This window comes from Mytilus edulis, chromosome 1 (assembly GCF_963676685.1).
Source record: "Mytilus edulis chromosome 1, xbMytEdul2.2, whole genome shotgun sequence".
NCBI lineage: Eukaryota > Metazoa > Mollusca > Bivalvia > Mytilida > Mytilidae > Mytilus > Mytilus edulis.
Window position 1 is genome coordinate 37,851,665 of NC_092344.1, and position 17,000 is coordinate 37,868,664.

General features: G+C 35.6%; 2 protein-coding genes across 3 annotated transcripts in view; both read right to left on the reverse strand.

The window, feature by feature from the left end:
• Positions 1 to 936, reverse strand: part of LOC139512258 (DNA ligase 1-like) — a 46,135-nt gene extending 45,199 nt beyond the window's left edge. Inside the window, exons 1-2 of one of the 2 annotated variants that reach the window (XM_071299767.1) lie at positions 810 to 936; positions 482 to 672 (exon numbers count right to left, since the gene is read on the reverse strand). In XM_071299767.1, the coding sequence (XP_071155868.1) occupies positions 482 to 667 (186 nt within the window). In that variant the 5' untranslated portion in view covers positions 668 to 672; positions 810 to 936. The remainder of the gene's footprint in view (positions 1 to 481; positions 673 to 809) is intronic. The other variant, XM_071299759.1, reaches the window with a different exon arrangement.
• A 9,502-nt stretch (positions 937 to 10,438) lies between these two features.
• LOC139513580 (uncharacterized) lies at positions 10,439 to 15,652 on the reverse strand. Its single transcript, XM_071302252.1, has one exon. It carries the CDS (start codon positions 15,650 to 15,652, stop codon positions 10,439 to 10,441), a length of 5,214 nt encoding a protein of 1,737 aa, XP_071158353.1.
• Between the last annotated feature and the right edge of the window lie 1,348 nt (positions 15,653 to 17,000).

Genomic DNA, 17,000 nt, shown 5'->3' on the forward strand with positions numbered 1-17,000 from the left:
ATTTATCTAGGCACTTTAATTTTATATGTGTATACACATGTACGTACATGTATGACTTTTAAGGTTTAAAATAGCATGAATAGAGTTAGCTACGGAACTGCAGCTCTTCTGGGTCTTGTAATATGTTTTGACAATTTGCAGACCAGACAGTTCTGTAAGGCATCACAAAAAAAAAGTATCATACTAATTGCCTTTCAGGACGTCATAATTTTTGGACTACAGCTAGTCCAAATAATTGTGACATCTAGCAAGGCTATTCTAAATTTTTTGTGGGACGCCCTCGTCCCAGAAAAAAATTAAAATAGCCTTGCCATTTGTCATAATTATTTGGACTAGACTGCAGCTAGAATAGAGGAATCATAGAGTAAAATAAATTAAATATGTTTGCAAGAACTGTTTTATTGTATCATTTACATGTTTAAATTTTCTATTTTTCTATTCCTGTATGTCTTTAGTGTGTTTTGTGTAAAATGTTACAAACCTTCATATATTTTGATGGAACATATCCAACTGTGTTGTCAGAAACAGCTCTTGCTCCCCACCATTCAGCACTGGTTTTGTTTACATCAAATATTTCAAATTTGTCACCTTTCTTGAACGACAGTATATTCTGTGAACCATCTGTATCAGGTGAAACAAAATCTGAGATGGCACTAAATATTTCCATTATGTCTGTTAAATAAAAAACAGTACTTTCACCTTGATGTTACTACCAGATTATGGAGGCTGAACAGGTGATCATAAATTTAAAGAGATCATTAGCAAAGCGGGACTGTTTATAATTAACAATTATCTGTGTGTTTGTTTACATCAGTATTCTGTTATTTCATGTCATATCGAGGATATTCAGGCATGTAGCTTCTCATAAAATAGCAAGGTTTCACCGCTGGAATGTTTGGGTTTTCTTTCCTTCTTGAATATGGAATGAGATCAATCGAAGGTTTTGTCAAACGTAAAAAATAATAAAACATCTCTGTGACAGGTGCGTAAACATTCCGTGACGGAACGGACATGCATTTCCGGACAAAAAAATCAGCTCACCTGGGAGCAGATGCCTAATCCAATTTCCCATCTCATACAGTTTCGTTATTTTAATCAAGAGAAAACAGCATAATATCCCAATTCCTTTTTGAATAAGTAAATATAATTTCATTACATAAATAAAATAAAAACTATGGATATGAAATTGAAGATTTTATGATTTTTGAATTGGACAAACTTAGTGGAACGGCTAAATTAAGCCGAAAAAAAACTACAAAGGAAGCCATGAGGCCGAGGGGGAAAATATATTCAAATGTATTAAGCAACCTCCAACGTAAGGTATAAAAACACAAATATTAACAATTATATCTTGGTGGGGAAATTGCAAATAACCTCTGCTCGAATATACCTTCAGACAAAAAAATGGGGATACACTCGAATACTTTCGAGAATGGTAAACACTGCAGTTCCTGCTCACAATGTAACTTCAAAAGTAGGCATTATTTTTAAATATAAATACTGTGTCATAGTCATGAAAACAATATGAACATAAGAAGATATGCTTATATCATCATATGTTTATATAAAGATCTTTTTTGCAGATACCGTATAAAAACTTATTGCGGAAAAGTGAAACTGTAAATTTTTAAATATATGCGGAAATGTAAAAAACTCATTGATTGGGAAGTGTTTCTTTACAGATATCAATAGTAAGTATGTACAAGTAATTGTTTATTATACAGAAACATGTCATTGACATTTGAAGTGTATCATAACATACATTTATACAATTATATACATAGCAATTTGATATTATTTACACCCGGCCCATTGGACCTTAGTCCTATATGTCACTTTAGCAATTTTATATCATATTCGAAAACCGTAAAAGTTTACAAAATAAAAAAATACAGAAATAGAAGTTGTAAAACTATGCACTTAAATTAAAGCCATGCATAATCATGCAAGAAGTTGTAAAACTATGCACTAGAATTTAGGCCATGAGTAATCATGCAAGAAGTTATAAAACTGTGCACTTGAATTAAAGCCATGAATAATCATGCAAGAAGTTGTGAAACTGTGCACTTGAATTTAGCCTTGAATAATCGAGACCATGAATAATCATGCAAGAAGTTGTAAAACTGTGCACTTGCATATAGCCTTGAATAATCATGACCATGAATAATCATGCAAGAAGTTTTAAAACTATGAACTTAAATTAAAGCCATGCATAATCATGCAAGAAGTTGTAAAACTATGCACTAGAATTTAGGCCATGAGTAATCATGCAAGAAGTTGTAAAACTGTGCACTTGAATTAAAGCCATGAACAATCATGCAAGAAGTTGTAAAACTGTGCACTTGAATTTAGCCTTGAATAATCGTGACCATGAATAATCATGCAAGAAGTTGTAAAACTGTGCACTTGAATTTAGCCTTGAATAATCGTGACCATGAATAATCATGCAAGAAGTTGTAAAACTGTGCACTTGAATTTAGCCTTGAATAATCATGCAAGAAGTTGTAAAACTAAGCACTAGAATTGAGGCCATGAGTAATCATGCAAGAAGTTGTAAAACTGTGCACTTGAATTAAAGCCATGCATAATCATGCAAGAAGTTGTAAAACTGTGCACTTGAATTTAAACCATGAATATTCATGCAAGCAGTTTAAAACTGTGCACTTGAATTAAAGCCATGCATAATCATGCAAGAAGTTGTAAAACTGTGCACTTGAATTAAAGCCATGAGTAATCATGCAAGAAGTTGTAAAACTGTGCACTTGAATTTAGCCTTGAATAATCGTGACCATGAATAATCATGCAAGAAGTTGTAAAACTGTGCACTTGAATTTAGCCTTGAATAATCGTGACCATGAATAATCATGCAAGTAGTTGTAAAACTGTGCACTTGAATTTAGCCTTGAATAATCATGCAAAAAGTTGTAAAACTAAGCACTAGAATTGAGGCCATTAGTAATCATCCAAGAAGTTGTAAAACTGTGCACTTGAATTAAAGCCATGCATAATCATGCAAGAAGTTGTAAAACTGTGCACTTGAATTAAAGCCATGAGTAATCATGCAAGAAGTTGTAAAACTGTGCACTTGACTTTCAATCATTTTGCCGTGTTTGCTAAAATTAATCTTGTAATACTATGCATGCAGCATTTTTCTAATAGTGCTCGGAACTTATAAAACTGGCTGAATTGTGCATGCCCGATTATTCTGATCTTTGTCTTTTTGGGCATGCCCAGTTCTACAATTATCTGTACCATTCATACCTGGAATTAATACATATTTTCAACCTGGGACTTTCTATATACTATAGTATAGGAAGTCCCTGTTCCAACCAAGGATTTGTATAGTAAGAAGTCTTCCTACACAAATCCTTGTTTCAACTTAGCCATAATTCTGATGTTTGCTTTTTAGTCAATCAGCGTTATTGCCCTTCGTTCATAGTATATAGAAAGAGAGAACTAAAAAAAATCTCAGCATTCTCTATCGATTCATTCAGACATGACAAAAACAACCAATGAAGATGTTCCTTACTAGAAGCGGACGAATTTTTATAATAGAGAAACGGAAGATACCAAAAAAAGTAAAATCACAAAAATACTGAACTCTGTGGAAAATTCAAAACGGAAAGTCCCTAATCAATTGGCAAAATCAAAATCTCAAACACATCAAACGATTGAACAACAACTGTCATATACCTGACTTGGTATGTAGGCATTTACTGATACATGTAGAAAATGATAGATTAAAGATGGTTTAATAGCTAACTAAACCTCTCACTTGTTTGACAGTCGTATACAATTCCAATATATTGACAACGATGTATGAAAAAAAAACCTGACATGATAGGAAAAAATGTCAAAAGTAGGGGAAAAGTCAATTATCAACTGAACAAACTGTTTGCATCAGAGCCTTAAAAGTTGTTTTTGATGTATGTATGTGCCCTCTGGGTTCAGTATATTTGTAGTGATTTTTTTCTAACCCTTTAGCAAATAATCAACTGAACCACCAAGAGAAGCAATGTAATAATCCCATTGACAAACCGAAAAAAAAGTATACAGAAAGTTATTACTTATGGATTGTTGGACAACAAATACTGAATTAGTCTACCCACCCCGCACGTTTCACTACGATATCAACAAATGATATCATACTATAATACATTTTGTCGTCATATAATGTTGTAAATGAAATGGTTTTAGTTGTTTTTGTCATATGATGACGCCCTATTCCTTTATCCTCTAGATACTTTTCACCTCCGTGATACATATTATTCATTTGTGAATACCTACAGGCCTTGCAGAAAATATTGGGATATTTACAATCTTGAAAGAACGAAAAATGAACGAATAAATGTTTTAACATGTATATGTATTTTAGTACGGTGACCAGACCCAATATTTTTTAGATTAATCGTCAAATAGTTATCAAAGGTACCAGGATTATAATTTAGTACGCCAGACGCGCGTTTCTTCTACATAAGCCTCATCAGTGACGCTCATATCAAAATATTTATATATCCAAACAAGTTCAAAGTTGAAGAGCATTGAGGATCCAAAATTCCAAAAAGTTGTGCCAAATACGGCTAAGGTAATCTATGCCTGTGATAAGAAAATCCTTAGTTTTTAGTAAAATTCAATGTTTTGTAAACAGGAAATTTATAAAAATGACCACATTATTGATATTCATGTCAACACCGAAATGTTGACTACTGGGCTGGTGATACCCTCGGGGACGAAACTTCCACCAGCAGTGGCATCGACCCAGTGGTGTAAATAGTTATCAAAGGTACCAGGATTATAATTTAGTACGCCAGACGCGCGTTTCGTCTACATAAGACTCATCAGTGACGCTCATATCAAAATATTTATATATCCAAACAAGTTCAAAGTTGAAGAGCATTGAGGATCCAAAATTCCAAAAAGTTGTGCCAAATACGGCTAAGGTAATCTATGCCTGGGATAAGAAAATCCTTAGTTTTTAGTAAAATTCAATGTTTTGTAAACAGGAAATTTATAAAAATGACCACATTATTGATATTCATGTCAACACCGAAATGTTGACTACTAACATACTATATGGCTATTTTGCATCAAATAAGGTCAAAGATCAAATTCTGTTTTTATTTTTTTTTTCTTCCATACTTTTAGAATTTGAAGATATATACAGCAATTTAGGTTAAATTTCAGATACAGACATTTTTTCAAGTCAACTAAATCAATTAACAACGAATTATCTCGAAAATGCAAAAAAAAATGAATTAGGAAATCGATTTATTCTGAAAATTTGCAATTTTCAAACACTTGATCTATTATACACATATTCTGTTAAAGTTACAGTTGTAACCCTGCTGGCTGACATCCAACCACAGCAATAATGGATAAATATTATTATTTTATCTGAGGCCTTCTATCATGAAGGCGTATTTTGCTTAAGCTCATTCGTGTAATTCATTAAAACTAAAAAGCACTCAATGCCTCTAAAACAGTTACAATTCAAAAATCCAATCCACACAACATAACTATGCCAGGGGTATCTTCTGGTTCATCTGTCAAGGAACATGATTTGAATTTTCTACATAATTCTGACCCTTTACAGGAGCAAAGCATGTAGGGTTTTCTTGTGAACCAACACATGACTTTTTTACATGGAGATTTTCCTTTTAATTAAAACACAAGATCCTGCAAGAATTCTGCTAACATATGCTCTTAAAATACACGGGGTGTAATGAATCATTCAACTCTCGTCAACCGCATTGTAAAATTGACGGAATAGGGGGTTTAGCAATGTGTGATGCGGTCCAATTTTTTAGTTTGAAACGAAATTCGTAAAATGCTGTTTCAGTGCCGCCTCACAGGGAGGAAACCTGACTAAACTTACATCTTTACTGGTGGCAAGCTTTACGCACGTTGGATAATTATTTGTGTTCTTGTCCCAGGCGGAAACCCTGCTCGTATTGGTCACAACTTTTTGAACTTTTGGTCCTCAGTGAACTTCAACTTTGTACTTGTTTTGGCTTTCAAACTTTTTTCATCTGAGCGTCACTGGTTAGTCTTGTGTGTACGTAACGCACGTCTGATGTATAAATTTTCTAACCTGGTACATTGTGTTGGCTATTATTCGTTTGTTTCTCTGTCCTATATTTTCTCCCATTTATTTATTGTAGTCCTGTCATGTAATGTTGTCATTTTAATGGTATAATTAACATTGCAATCAAAGCGGGAGGTTTGGCATGCCACAAACACCAGGTTCAACCCACCATTATTTTTCTTTCTTAAAATGCCATGTACCAAGTCAGGAAAATGGCCATTGTTATGTTATAATTCGTTTCTGTGTGTGTTACATTTTAATGTTGTGTTTCTGCTGTGTCGTAGTTCTCTTATATATATTTGATACGTTTCCCTCAGTTTTAGTTTGTAACACAAATTTGTTTTTTGTCAATCGATTTATGAATTTCGAACAGCGGTATACTACTGTTGCCTTTATTTTGAAGAGATTTTTCTGATCATAAAGCTTTGAAAATGACTTCCATGCCCAAGCAAACCGAAACTCTAAAAATCACTGAAATAGTCGTGATTGTCCTTCAAAGTCTTGTAGTCAGTTTGTTTACCTACTCCAAACAGAGACGAAGTTGTGTCGTATCCGGTAAGTGCATGTACAGCAGGTAATAATTTACAAATTGTTGGGGGGAAACAGACAGATAGTTAGTCAGTGGATGAAAATCTCCACCAATCCTTTACACTGCTAATTTTCCCCATCTGCACCCACAACTCGCTTGTATGTGTTATATATTTACAATAACTTTTGTATTAGAGGTCCGTATGAGTGTTCTTTCGCTCTTTCGTGTCAAAGTTTAGGCATTAAGTATCGGCCTCCTCTTGAGTGCTGAACAAGTTATGACAGCCATTAACAGTGTTGGTATAAATAAATTTGACAATTTCGGAATTTACAAACGTTCTGGCTATGTAAAGCTCGCATCAGTTGGAATCATAGGGGATTTGTCAAAGTTTTGCAGTCAGGATTACTTCTCCCCACAATAATCTGATACACTTTGGTGGAAGCTGTAGTCTTTGCGCGGCGTTCCCTTTCGCAGACTTTATAGAGTTGTTAATGTCGTAGCGGTCAAAAACATCTGCTTTTGTGTGCTCTATAGAATTTCATTGGGACATATTTTTTTCAATAGTCAGCTGCTGAATGTTTTACCTTTATTAACATCAAAACATTGAACCAATGCTATACCATCGCTGATGTAAGTTGTGAGTTATGGTACAAAGGAAGGTAGGGAAAGTGCACAAGAGACGTCAGATTCTAATTGCTTCACAAAATCAGACTTCCATGATTTTCTCATGGTGTCGTCATTTGGAAAAAGGGAAATTGGAATGGGACCTACAGGGTTCTTTGTTACATCATCTCTACATTTTGCCAAAATCAGTGCACGTCTAAATACAAGTTATGGGTGTATGTGACCTAAAAGTATTTCCCCCGATTTATATTTAAGATTTGTTTTTGTGGTCATGTTTCAAACGTTTTCAGTTTTGACTCTGATATTGGACTATAAAAACTCCTTGACTGGATCTAACGAAAGATCACTAGTGATAAAATGTTTAGACATGTTCAGGCTTTCCTCTACAGCTGTGAGCAAAGCATCTTGAATATCTCTTGTAGCATGCAATCTAGAAGAGATATTGATAAGACATGGAGGATGGGATTCAACATCAAATGGATCAGTCAGGGATCATTCAGATAGTCCAAAATGGCAATAACATGCTCTTCATTTCTTTTCATTGCTGTTGGTTTTTTTCCCCTCTTGTGAATTTGCATTATTTGCAGAAATTCCAACCCTTTTCAGCGTCACACGACTAAGGGATGCTAGTAAATGTTTAGTAAGGGTACATCTAACAAGCGCAGACTTTTGATTTGTTATGCCTACACTGACACCTGATCCCCTTGGGGCTTTTATAACGGTCTTTTCTGTTGCCATGTCGGTCCATGTACCGTTAAAATGTCCAGGAGTCTGTCTAAAAGCAAAGTAGCCATCTATGAAAGGTGATCGAAATATTCTCAGAAAGTTGAAACATATCGAATATGTAAACTGGCATCCACCTTCAGTAATTGGTACAGTTGGTTACAAAAACATAAGGTTACAATTGGGATGACGATTTCAAGGACGTGACCAATTTCCCTCTCATTCTGCTCTAACATTTGACAGCAAAATGTCTACTGCTTCACGGAACACATCCCAGTATTTGAATATAAGTGATACAAAAGAGGGACGAAAGATACCAAAGGGACAGTCAAACTGATAAATCTAAAACAAACTGACAACGCCATGGCTAAAAATGAAAAAGACAAACAGAAAAACAATAGTACACATGACACAACATAGAAAACTAAAGAATAAACAACACGAACCCCACCAAAAACTAGGGGTGATCTCAGGTGCTCCGGAAGGGTAAGCAGATCCTGCTCCACATGTGGCACCCGTCGTGTTGCTTATGTGATTACAAATCCGGTAAATAGTCTAATTCGGTAGGTCACATTCATGAAAGGAAAGGGGATTGTAGTTACGACGTAAGGAACATATCCGATATCATTTGTGAAACGGTTATTCCATAACGGTCAACCAACTCGTGATGGCGTCCGTAAAATTTACGAAGGGATGATTTCAACTTCACCATTTGGAACTCTTGGTTTAATAGCTTCCTTGTGAGCAGTAACCCTCTATCAAGAAAATCATGATAGGAAATGCAAGCACGGGAATATCGTATCAATCGGGAGATATATACCCCGTATGCAGGTGCTGCTGGAATGTTGCTACTTAGAAATGGAAAGTTCACAATTGGAAAGCTGAAATCATATCTTTTGTCGTAAAGTTTTGTTTTCAACCGACCCTCATTGTCAATTTCTAGATGTAAGTCAAGATATGAAGCCGACTTAATTGTTTCTGTAGTATCCTTTATCTCCAATTCGATGGGATACAACACATCTGAATTACTTATATGTATCTATAAGAGGCTTTATATGAGCGTTAATTAGGACTTGTGTCTGGCTTGAATTGCTGAAATAATGCTTTTGGGATAAATGAAATTGATATTATTGATTAATTAAGGTATGAAAAATCATATAACTGTTAATTATTGTTAATTTTGCGATAAAAAAATTGACGAAATTAGATTGAAACGTATTAAATGCAAAATATTTGAAGTGTGATTAATTTTGCAAAACTCTATTTGAAATCGTTAAAACAAGGTGCCACAATAATGTATATAATAACAAAAATCATATTACGGATGTAATTTTACAATGTAGACTTTTCTACGTCGATTTTTCGTTCAAGTAAACTTACATACTTCAAAGCCCATTTTACAAAAATTGCACCGTACGATTTTTCGTTCAAGTAAACTAACATACTTCAAAGCCCATTTTACAAAAATTGCACCGTACGATTTTTTGACGACAAGTCAAAATGTTTAATTTAACCTTTGAACTACCAATACTGTGATTTATAGCCGTAAAGTCCAAATGACAATTAAACTCCTTAAAAACGCGACTTTTTCTTACTCGGAAACGTACCGTACTATTTCGTCTTATTATCGCTGTGTCCTAATTTTTAAAGTACAAAAAAGTCATATTCTTGTACAGGAAATAAACATCGGAGCGTTCTTTCGACTCTCGCAGACAGATATTTAGAAGTAACACTACCGATAAACAATAGTGTCATTGGCACACAAATCACATCTACTTATCTATGATAATACTGACAAGTTAAACGAACAACTCAAACATATCACAGATAATCGAACATAACTATCATGGTTTTGTTTCAAATGTCTTCGACGAAATACCAAAGGGTGCTATTATTAATCTTGCATTGGAGGAAGGTATACGCAATCAAAACCATTTGACGCTAAATTCATTGAGCAAAACACAGATATCAATCAGTTGAGGGCAAAGGATGTGAAGTTGAATTGCATGATGGACAGTATTTTTACCTGATCTACTGAGGCTTGTAGATTATTGCGTTGCGTTGTGTATTTTATCGTAAGTTATCTAAGGCGTTAAAGATAGAACTACGTCTGCCATTATACGTTTCTATTCAATACAACATAAAGTATAACAATTACGCGACGTCACAAAGATAGCGGCCGTACCGCAAAAAGGTACGTTAATATTAGCGCAATTCTTAACATTCTGGGGCCGCAGAAAATGATATTTAACTTAAATTTGAAATACAATATGAAAAATTCGTAAATTGTGACATAAAATGAAATAAAATCATAGTTAAAGTCTCTCAATAGTATTTTAACTGTTCACGTCTGAATAATTTAACACTTTTACAAGTCTATATAATAACTGTAGTTAATTGAACAGTCTATACATCCACTAATTTCTCCAGGGCAGAAAAGTTCTCCAGGGCAGAAAAGTTCTCCAGGGCAGAACAGTTCATTCACTGTCATCATGTGTACTGCGTATTTCCAACGGATAGAGCTTCACAATCGGACGGTTGGTGATTCCTGTGTCGGTCTTGATAACAGCTGATCGAATGAGTCCATCCTTTCCACGAACTAAATCTTGTACAACTGCTAATTTCCACATTATACGATTTGTGTCATTGTGTACTTGTACAATGTCACCTATTTGTATTGTTTGTTCGTTTCTTCCAGATGTACGGTGAAATTCACGGAGTGACGTCAGATATTCGTGTTTCCATCTTGAGCGAAAATGGTTGATTAGTTCATTATTTCTCTGTAAATTTTTATTGAGTTTCACGTGCAAATCTTCTGAAGTAACACTGTCTATATTCTGTTCCGATTGGTTGTCAAGTCGACGACCATATAACAGGTGCGCTGGCGTCAGCGGTTCGGGATCTTTAATATCAGTAGAAATGTGAGTTATAGGACGATTATTTAGAGTTCCCTCGATTTCGATTACAATTGTATTCAACATTTCCGTAGAGACACATGACTTTCCTAGTATTGCTTTAATTGACTTTTTCGTGAGTCCAATTAGGCGTTCCCAAAAGCCTCCAAACCACGGTGCTTGGTTGGGTATGAAGTTCCACTCAGTTCCTTGATCGGCAAGTTTTTCTTGTATTCGGTTGTCTTTGTTTGATCTTGTAATCTTTTCGGCAGCTGCCTTGAAGGTTGTTGCATTATCGGACAACATAATCCGTGGTGTAGATCTCCGAGCGACAAATCTTTTAAAAGCAAGTATGAAAGACTCCTCAGTTAAATCTGTGACTATCTCCAAGTGTATAGCTCGTGTAGCGGCGCAAGTGAATAAACAAATATATGTTTTGCTTAATTCGTTGTGTTTTCCTTTTGTATACAAAGCTCCTGTGAAATCAACGCCGGTTACTGAAAAAGGATAATCGTAGTTGACTCGATCTTTAGGAAGCGGTGGCGGATCGGGTGCACTGTAAGGCATTCCTGATATTTTAAGGCATTGGACGCATTTACGAATTTGTGATTTTACGCACTGCCTTATTCTCGGTATCCAGTAATTCTGTTGAATATATGCGATTGTACTGTTAAGTCCGGCATGTAAAGTCTTTGTGTGAGCATCCATTACGATTAAGGACGTAAGACTGTGGTGTGTTGGCAATAACAACGGATATTTAGTACTCTCCTTAACAGGTGCGTTTTGTATTCTCCCGGTACAACGTAGTAATCCGCTTTTGTCTGTATAAAGTTTAAGTTGTCGAACAAGTTGCACTTTTTTCTGTGAAGATGAATTCAAGCTTTCAATTTCATCCTTAAATGTTTGCTGTTGTGCTGCTACTATTAGAACTTCTAATGCTTTACATCGCTCCTCAACACTGATAAATCCGATTGACCGTTTATCTTTTGAATTCCGTATATTCTGTATAAAACGCATGACGTATGCTGTTACTCTAATTGCTTTTTCTAAAGAGCTGTATCGTTGTATATCTATACATGAAATTGTCTGTGTTAAAGCATTTGTACTTTCATCGTCTGTTTTTTCATCGCTAACAGTTATCATCGTGCTGCATTCTTCAATTTTCCTCGTCCATGTCGGCCAATTCTCACGATTTAAAATCCATTGTGGACCGTTCATCCATAAGCTGTTGTTATAAAGTTGTTTAGCATAAATTCCGCGAGTTAGGTAATCAGCTGGATTGTCATCTGTTGGACAATAATTCCATTCAGCATTCTCTGTTAATTTTCTTATTTCTTTAAGTCGATTTGCTACGAACGGTTTTAAGATTTTTGACGATTTAATCCAACTCAAAACAATTTGACTATCGCTCCACATATACACATGTTCTGTTGTTATGACTTTAAGAAGATGCGTTGCTAATCTGGCGCCGATAAGCGCGCCCATAAGTTCTAAACGTGGTAATGAAATCGGTTTTACGGGTACTACTCTATTTTTAGCCATGACGAGGATCGATGAATTTGCTGTAACTAAGTAAGCACAAGCTCCGTATGCTAACTGACTGGCGTCTGTGAAAATATGTAGTGACGTTTTCTCGTTAATTACTCCTTCCGTTAACATTCGTGGAAATACTATTTTGGTAGCCTCCTCGATATCTAAAGCTATTACCTGCCATTTACTTCTCAGTTCGTCGGACAAACATTCATCCCAATCCAACTTTGCCTTCCATAAAGTTTGCATAAACAGCTTAGCTTTCACCGTAATTGGCGTGATTAATCCAAGGGGGTCGAAAATTCTAGATGATGTGCGCAAAACCTCACGCTTTGTTGTCATTTTTTCCTTTTCCATAAATTCAATCTGTTGAAATTTCAAATCGTCGGATTCCCTATCCCATCTCATGCCTAAAATTTTGACTATGTCGTCATTGTCGCCGATCTTGTCTCGTCCTGCGATGTTCTGTAATTCCGTACTATTAGAATTCCAAGACCGTAAGTTGAATCCTGCCTCTGACAATAATTTTCTTGACTCCGTGTAGAATCTCAAAAGTGACTGTTTATCTGTAAAACTGGTCAGAACGTTATCCACGTATACATTTCTCTGTAATTCTGTTGATGTAGTTGACGGATTGTCTCTAAAATGTTTCATTAGCGTGGCGCTTAACATGAATGGCGAACAGGTGGCGCCGAAAAGTACAACCTTAAACCGGTAAGTAATCAAACGGCTTTCTGTGTCCATGGGATTCTCTAACCAATAAAATCTTGTGACATCTCTGTCATTAACATCTAATTCAATATGCAAAAATGCTTTTTCAATATCTGCTGTAACTGCATATTTGTACATTCTAAAGCGTACTAATATCTCCGTCAAATCAGTCATAATTGGTGGATATGTTGCTAGGCAATCGTTAAGACAAGGACTACTTTCATTTGCTCTACAACTACAGTTATATACTATGCGTATCGGGGTGGTGACTGAATCCTTTTTTACGGGATGATGCGGAATGTAATGAACCTTGTTTCTGCATGTACTTTCATCACATACCTTTTCAATGAATCCTCTTTGTTCTTGGTCTGTAATTATCTCACCATACTTTCGGAACATCTCGGGATCCTTCTTAAGGCGACGAATAACGCTTTCCGTTCTGCGTTTTGCGATGTCTTCATTTGTCGGTAGTTCTGGCGCATTCTCTCTCCATGGTAATTTCGTAATATACTTATCATTTTTCTTCGTAATAGAGGTTTGTAAGTAATTTTCAATTGATTCAGCTAGGTCTGGATCATTTTGTTCTTTAGCGTCAATTCCCAACGATTCAAGCTTCCAAAATTTTTCAAGATCGCACTCTTCTTGTTTGTGACATACTAGTATATTCATCATTGAGAAAGATGCATTACTGGTTCTTGTAGGGACAGGACCGGAAAGTAAATATCCAATTTTCGAGCTAACTGCAGTTGGACCGTTTCCACGCACTATTTTGTCTTGAACTATGTCCCAGTAGAAATCACCTCCAATTAATAAGGATATTTCAAATTGCTCTCCATCCATGACTGGGTGTGCTAATTGTAGACCACGTAAATATGAAAACTTCTGCGTCATTCCTATGTTGTGAGTTTGAAGTGGTGAAGCAATGGTTGGTACAATTAAAACTTTAATCGGGATTAAATCTCCTTCTGTAGACTTAAGATTAATTGTTGTTTTGTCAAGATTTCTCACCTTTTTTGTAGTACTTCCAAATGTAGCTATACTTAATGTTTCAGACCCTTCTTTTTTAATGTCCAATTTAGCTGCTAGTTCTTCGGTTATAAACGAACGCTGAGCTCCCTCGTCAAAGAGTATTCTTGCATCTATACATGTATTTTTGTGAACGACTGGACTGAATGCGGTTTTCAGTAAAACAGTGGACCTTTCTTCGCTAGCGGTATACAACATAGAAGTTTCTGTGTCTACTTTATTTTGCGATTGTTCAGTTTCAATAGGATGTTTATTTGAGTACAAGTTCTGTTTACATAATGAAGAGTGATGCTTCCGGTGGCAACACTTACACGTATTCTTGGATTTGCAATCTGCTATTTTATGCTTACCTAAACAATTAAAGCATAACCTCTTTTCTTTTATAATGGCTACTCTTTTATCGTGATCTATGACATCTTTACATTCGTTAGGCCAGTGGTTTCCGTCACAATATGTGCATTGTTTCTTCCGATTCGAGTTGAATGATTTGTCTGTTGTGTTTATCGGACGGGTTTTATCTGTAGTTACTCGTTTAACGCCTGTTATGAAATTTGCGCTAGGTGTTGCGGTTGAATACGTCTGTGTATAATCTCCGTATCCGGACTCTTGAATAGAAATCTCTTTACCTATTGCGTTTCGAAGCGATTGAATATTCCAACTGTCGCTCCCGTTTTCTCGTGTTATATTTTTTCGTACTTCATGCGGTAACTTACCGAGAATCACTGGTATCAATAGCGATCCGTACATGTCCTGACATTGTCCGAGAGACTCTAGACCCCGTATGTAGGCTTCCGATTTGTCATGAAATGTTCTCAAACTTTCTAATGTATCATGTGGTGCGGGTATATCAAGTAGTGCTCTCATATATGCATTAATGATTTTATGTGGTTGCCCATAGCGGTTTCTCAATAATTCAATTGCTTTGTGGTAGTTTGGATTTGTCATGGTCAATCCTGAAATTACGTTTGCAGCTTCAAATTGAAGCAATGAGTTCAAGTACGAAAATTTCTGAATGTCAGTTAATGTGTGATTGTGATGAATCGTGGTTTCGTATGAATCCCAGAAATATTGCCATTGTAAAATGTCTCCATTAAAATTGGGAAGAGATAGCTTTGGTAGGCGATGGTTATTACTTGAGGTCGAACTTGACTGAGATAACTGCTGACTTGTGTGAGTAAATGGGTTTGTGTACGGAACAAACTCTGGTGCGCTTGAATCTAGTATCGAAGATGCTGCTTTTGGTACGGGTTTTAAGAACTTTTTAAATTTTCGAATTTTACCCTCTAAATCTAAATAATACTCATCTGTTTCAAGAATTTCATTTGTTATATCTTCTGATTCGACTGCATTTAATATCTGTTCGTCTATTGAGGCTAACGTCTTCTTTTTCTTCTCAATTGCTTCGAGCAATGTTGATACTTCCTCCGTGTCTATTTGTGAATCTCCGATGGCTTCCTCCAGTTTTTTAAAAACTTTTGTTACTGCTGCTTTGTTCCCCGCTCTCAAGGATTTTAATCGGCTGATGTCCATTCTCTCCGTTTGAAGTCACGGCACCAATGTAGATTATTGCGTTGCGTTGTGTATTTTATCGTAAGTTATCTAAGGCGTTAAAGATAGAACTACGTCTGCCATTATACGTTTCTATTCAATACAACATAAAGTATAACAATTACGCGACGTCACAAAGATAGCGGCCGTACCGCAAAAAGGTACGTTAATATTAGCGCAATTCTTAACAAGGCTACACTCAGCCTTTTACTTTTTAAAGAAGACATATACCTAGTTATTAAAACCCAAATGCATTGGTATTATTTTTCATTCCTAGTCGATTGCCAAGAGTGCAAGCTCCTATACTTACCTGGTGGTTTACAGGTCAAACTGATTTAAAAAATGAAGACATTGATTCTGCAGGTCTTAATTTTTATCTGATTGACAAGAGTTTGAGTATAATATCCTTGTTTGGAAGTTGAAAAGGCAAGGGATTGGAAAACTGCGAAGTCTTGAATTATGTAGTACTTATTTGTTGGGTTTTAAATTACCTTGGGTGTCAGGGCCTTAAAATTGCCTTTGACAATTAACAAGGTAATCAATGGTGTAAAATCACATGTAACAATATATCAGTTACATTTTGGCAAAGTATCAAAATAATTTATAAATATGTAAAAACTCTCCAATGATACAAGGTTTATAATTTTGCTAAATAAAGTAGGAAGTTGAAGAGCATTGAGAACCCCCAAGAGCCATGGAAATATTTTTTTTCTAGTGAAGAAAATCCACAAGGTTTATAATTTTGCTAAATCAGGTTCGAAGTTGAAGAGCATTAAGTATCCCAAGTGCCAAGAAAATATTTGTTTCTTTGGAAGAAAATCTGTTGTATTTCGACAAATCAAAGTTTCGACAAAGTTAATATATGATCAAATTTAAAAAAGCAAAATCAAGTACGAAGTTGAGGACTCAATAGTCCGAATGTTTTCACAAAATACAGGTAAAGTAATCTATTCCTGGTGTAGAAAATTCTAATCATTTCGAACAGTCAGTCAAAGTTTAGTAAACATGTAATTTATACATATGACCATGTATAAATGATATGTCATGCCAACACTGGTGATGATTACTGTACAGAAGTTACAACGGGGAGTAAAACTCCATCAGCAGTGGCATTGACCCAGTGGTTATGGAAAAAAAACTAACCAAAGAATAAATAAATATTTGTTTACAATATCTCTGACCGATTTTCTAAGTTTTGCTGCAGGAAACCATTATTCCGATAAAGGATCTCAATCTTATTACCTGGGCCTACCAAAGATCCAGTGGGGAAGGAATTTATAGATGGAAGGAACGGCGCTCAGGATTTGTATGGTGTGGAATATGAGTTATC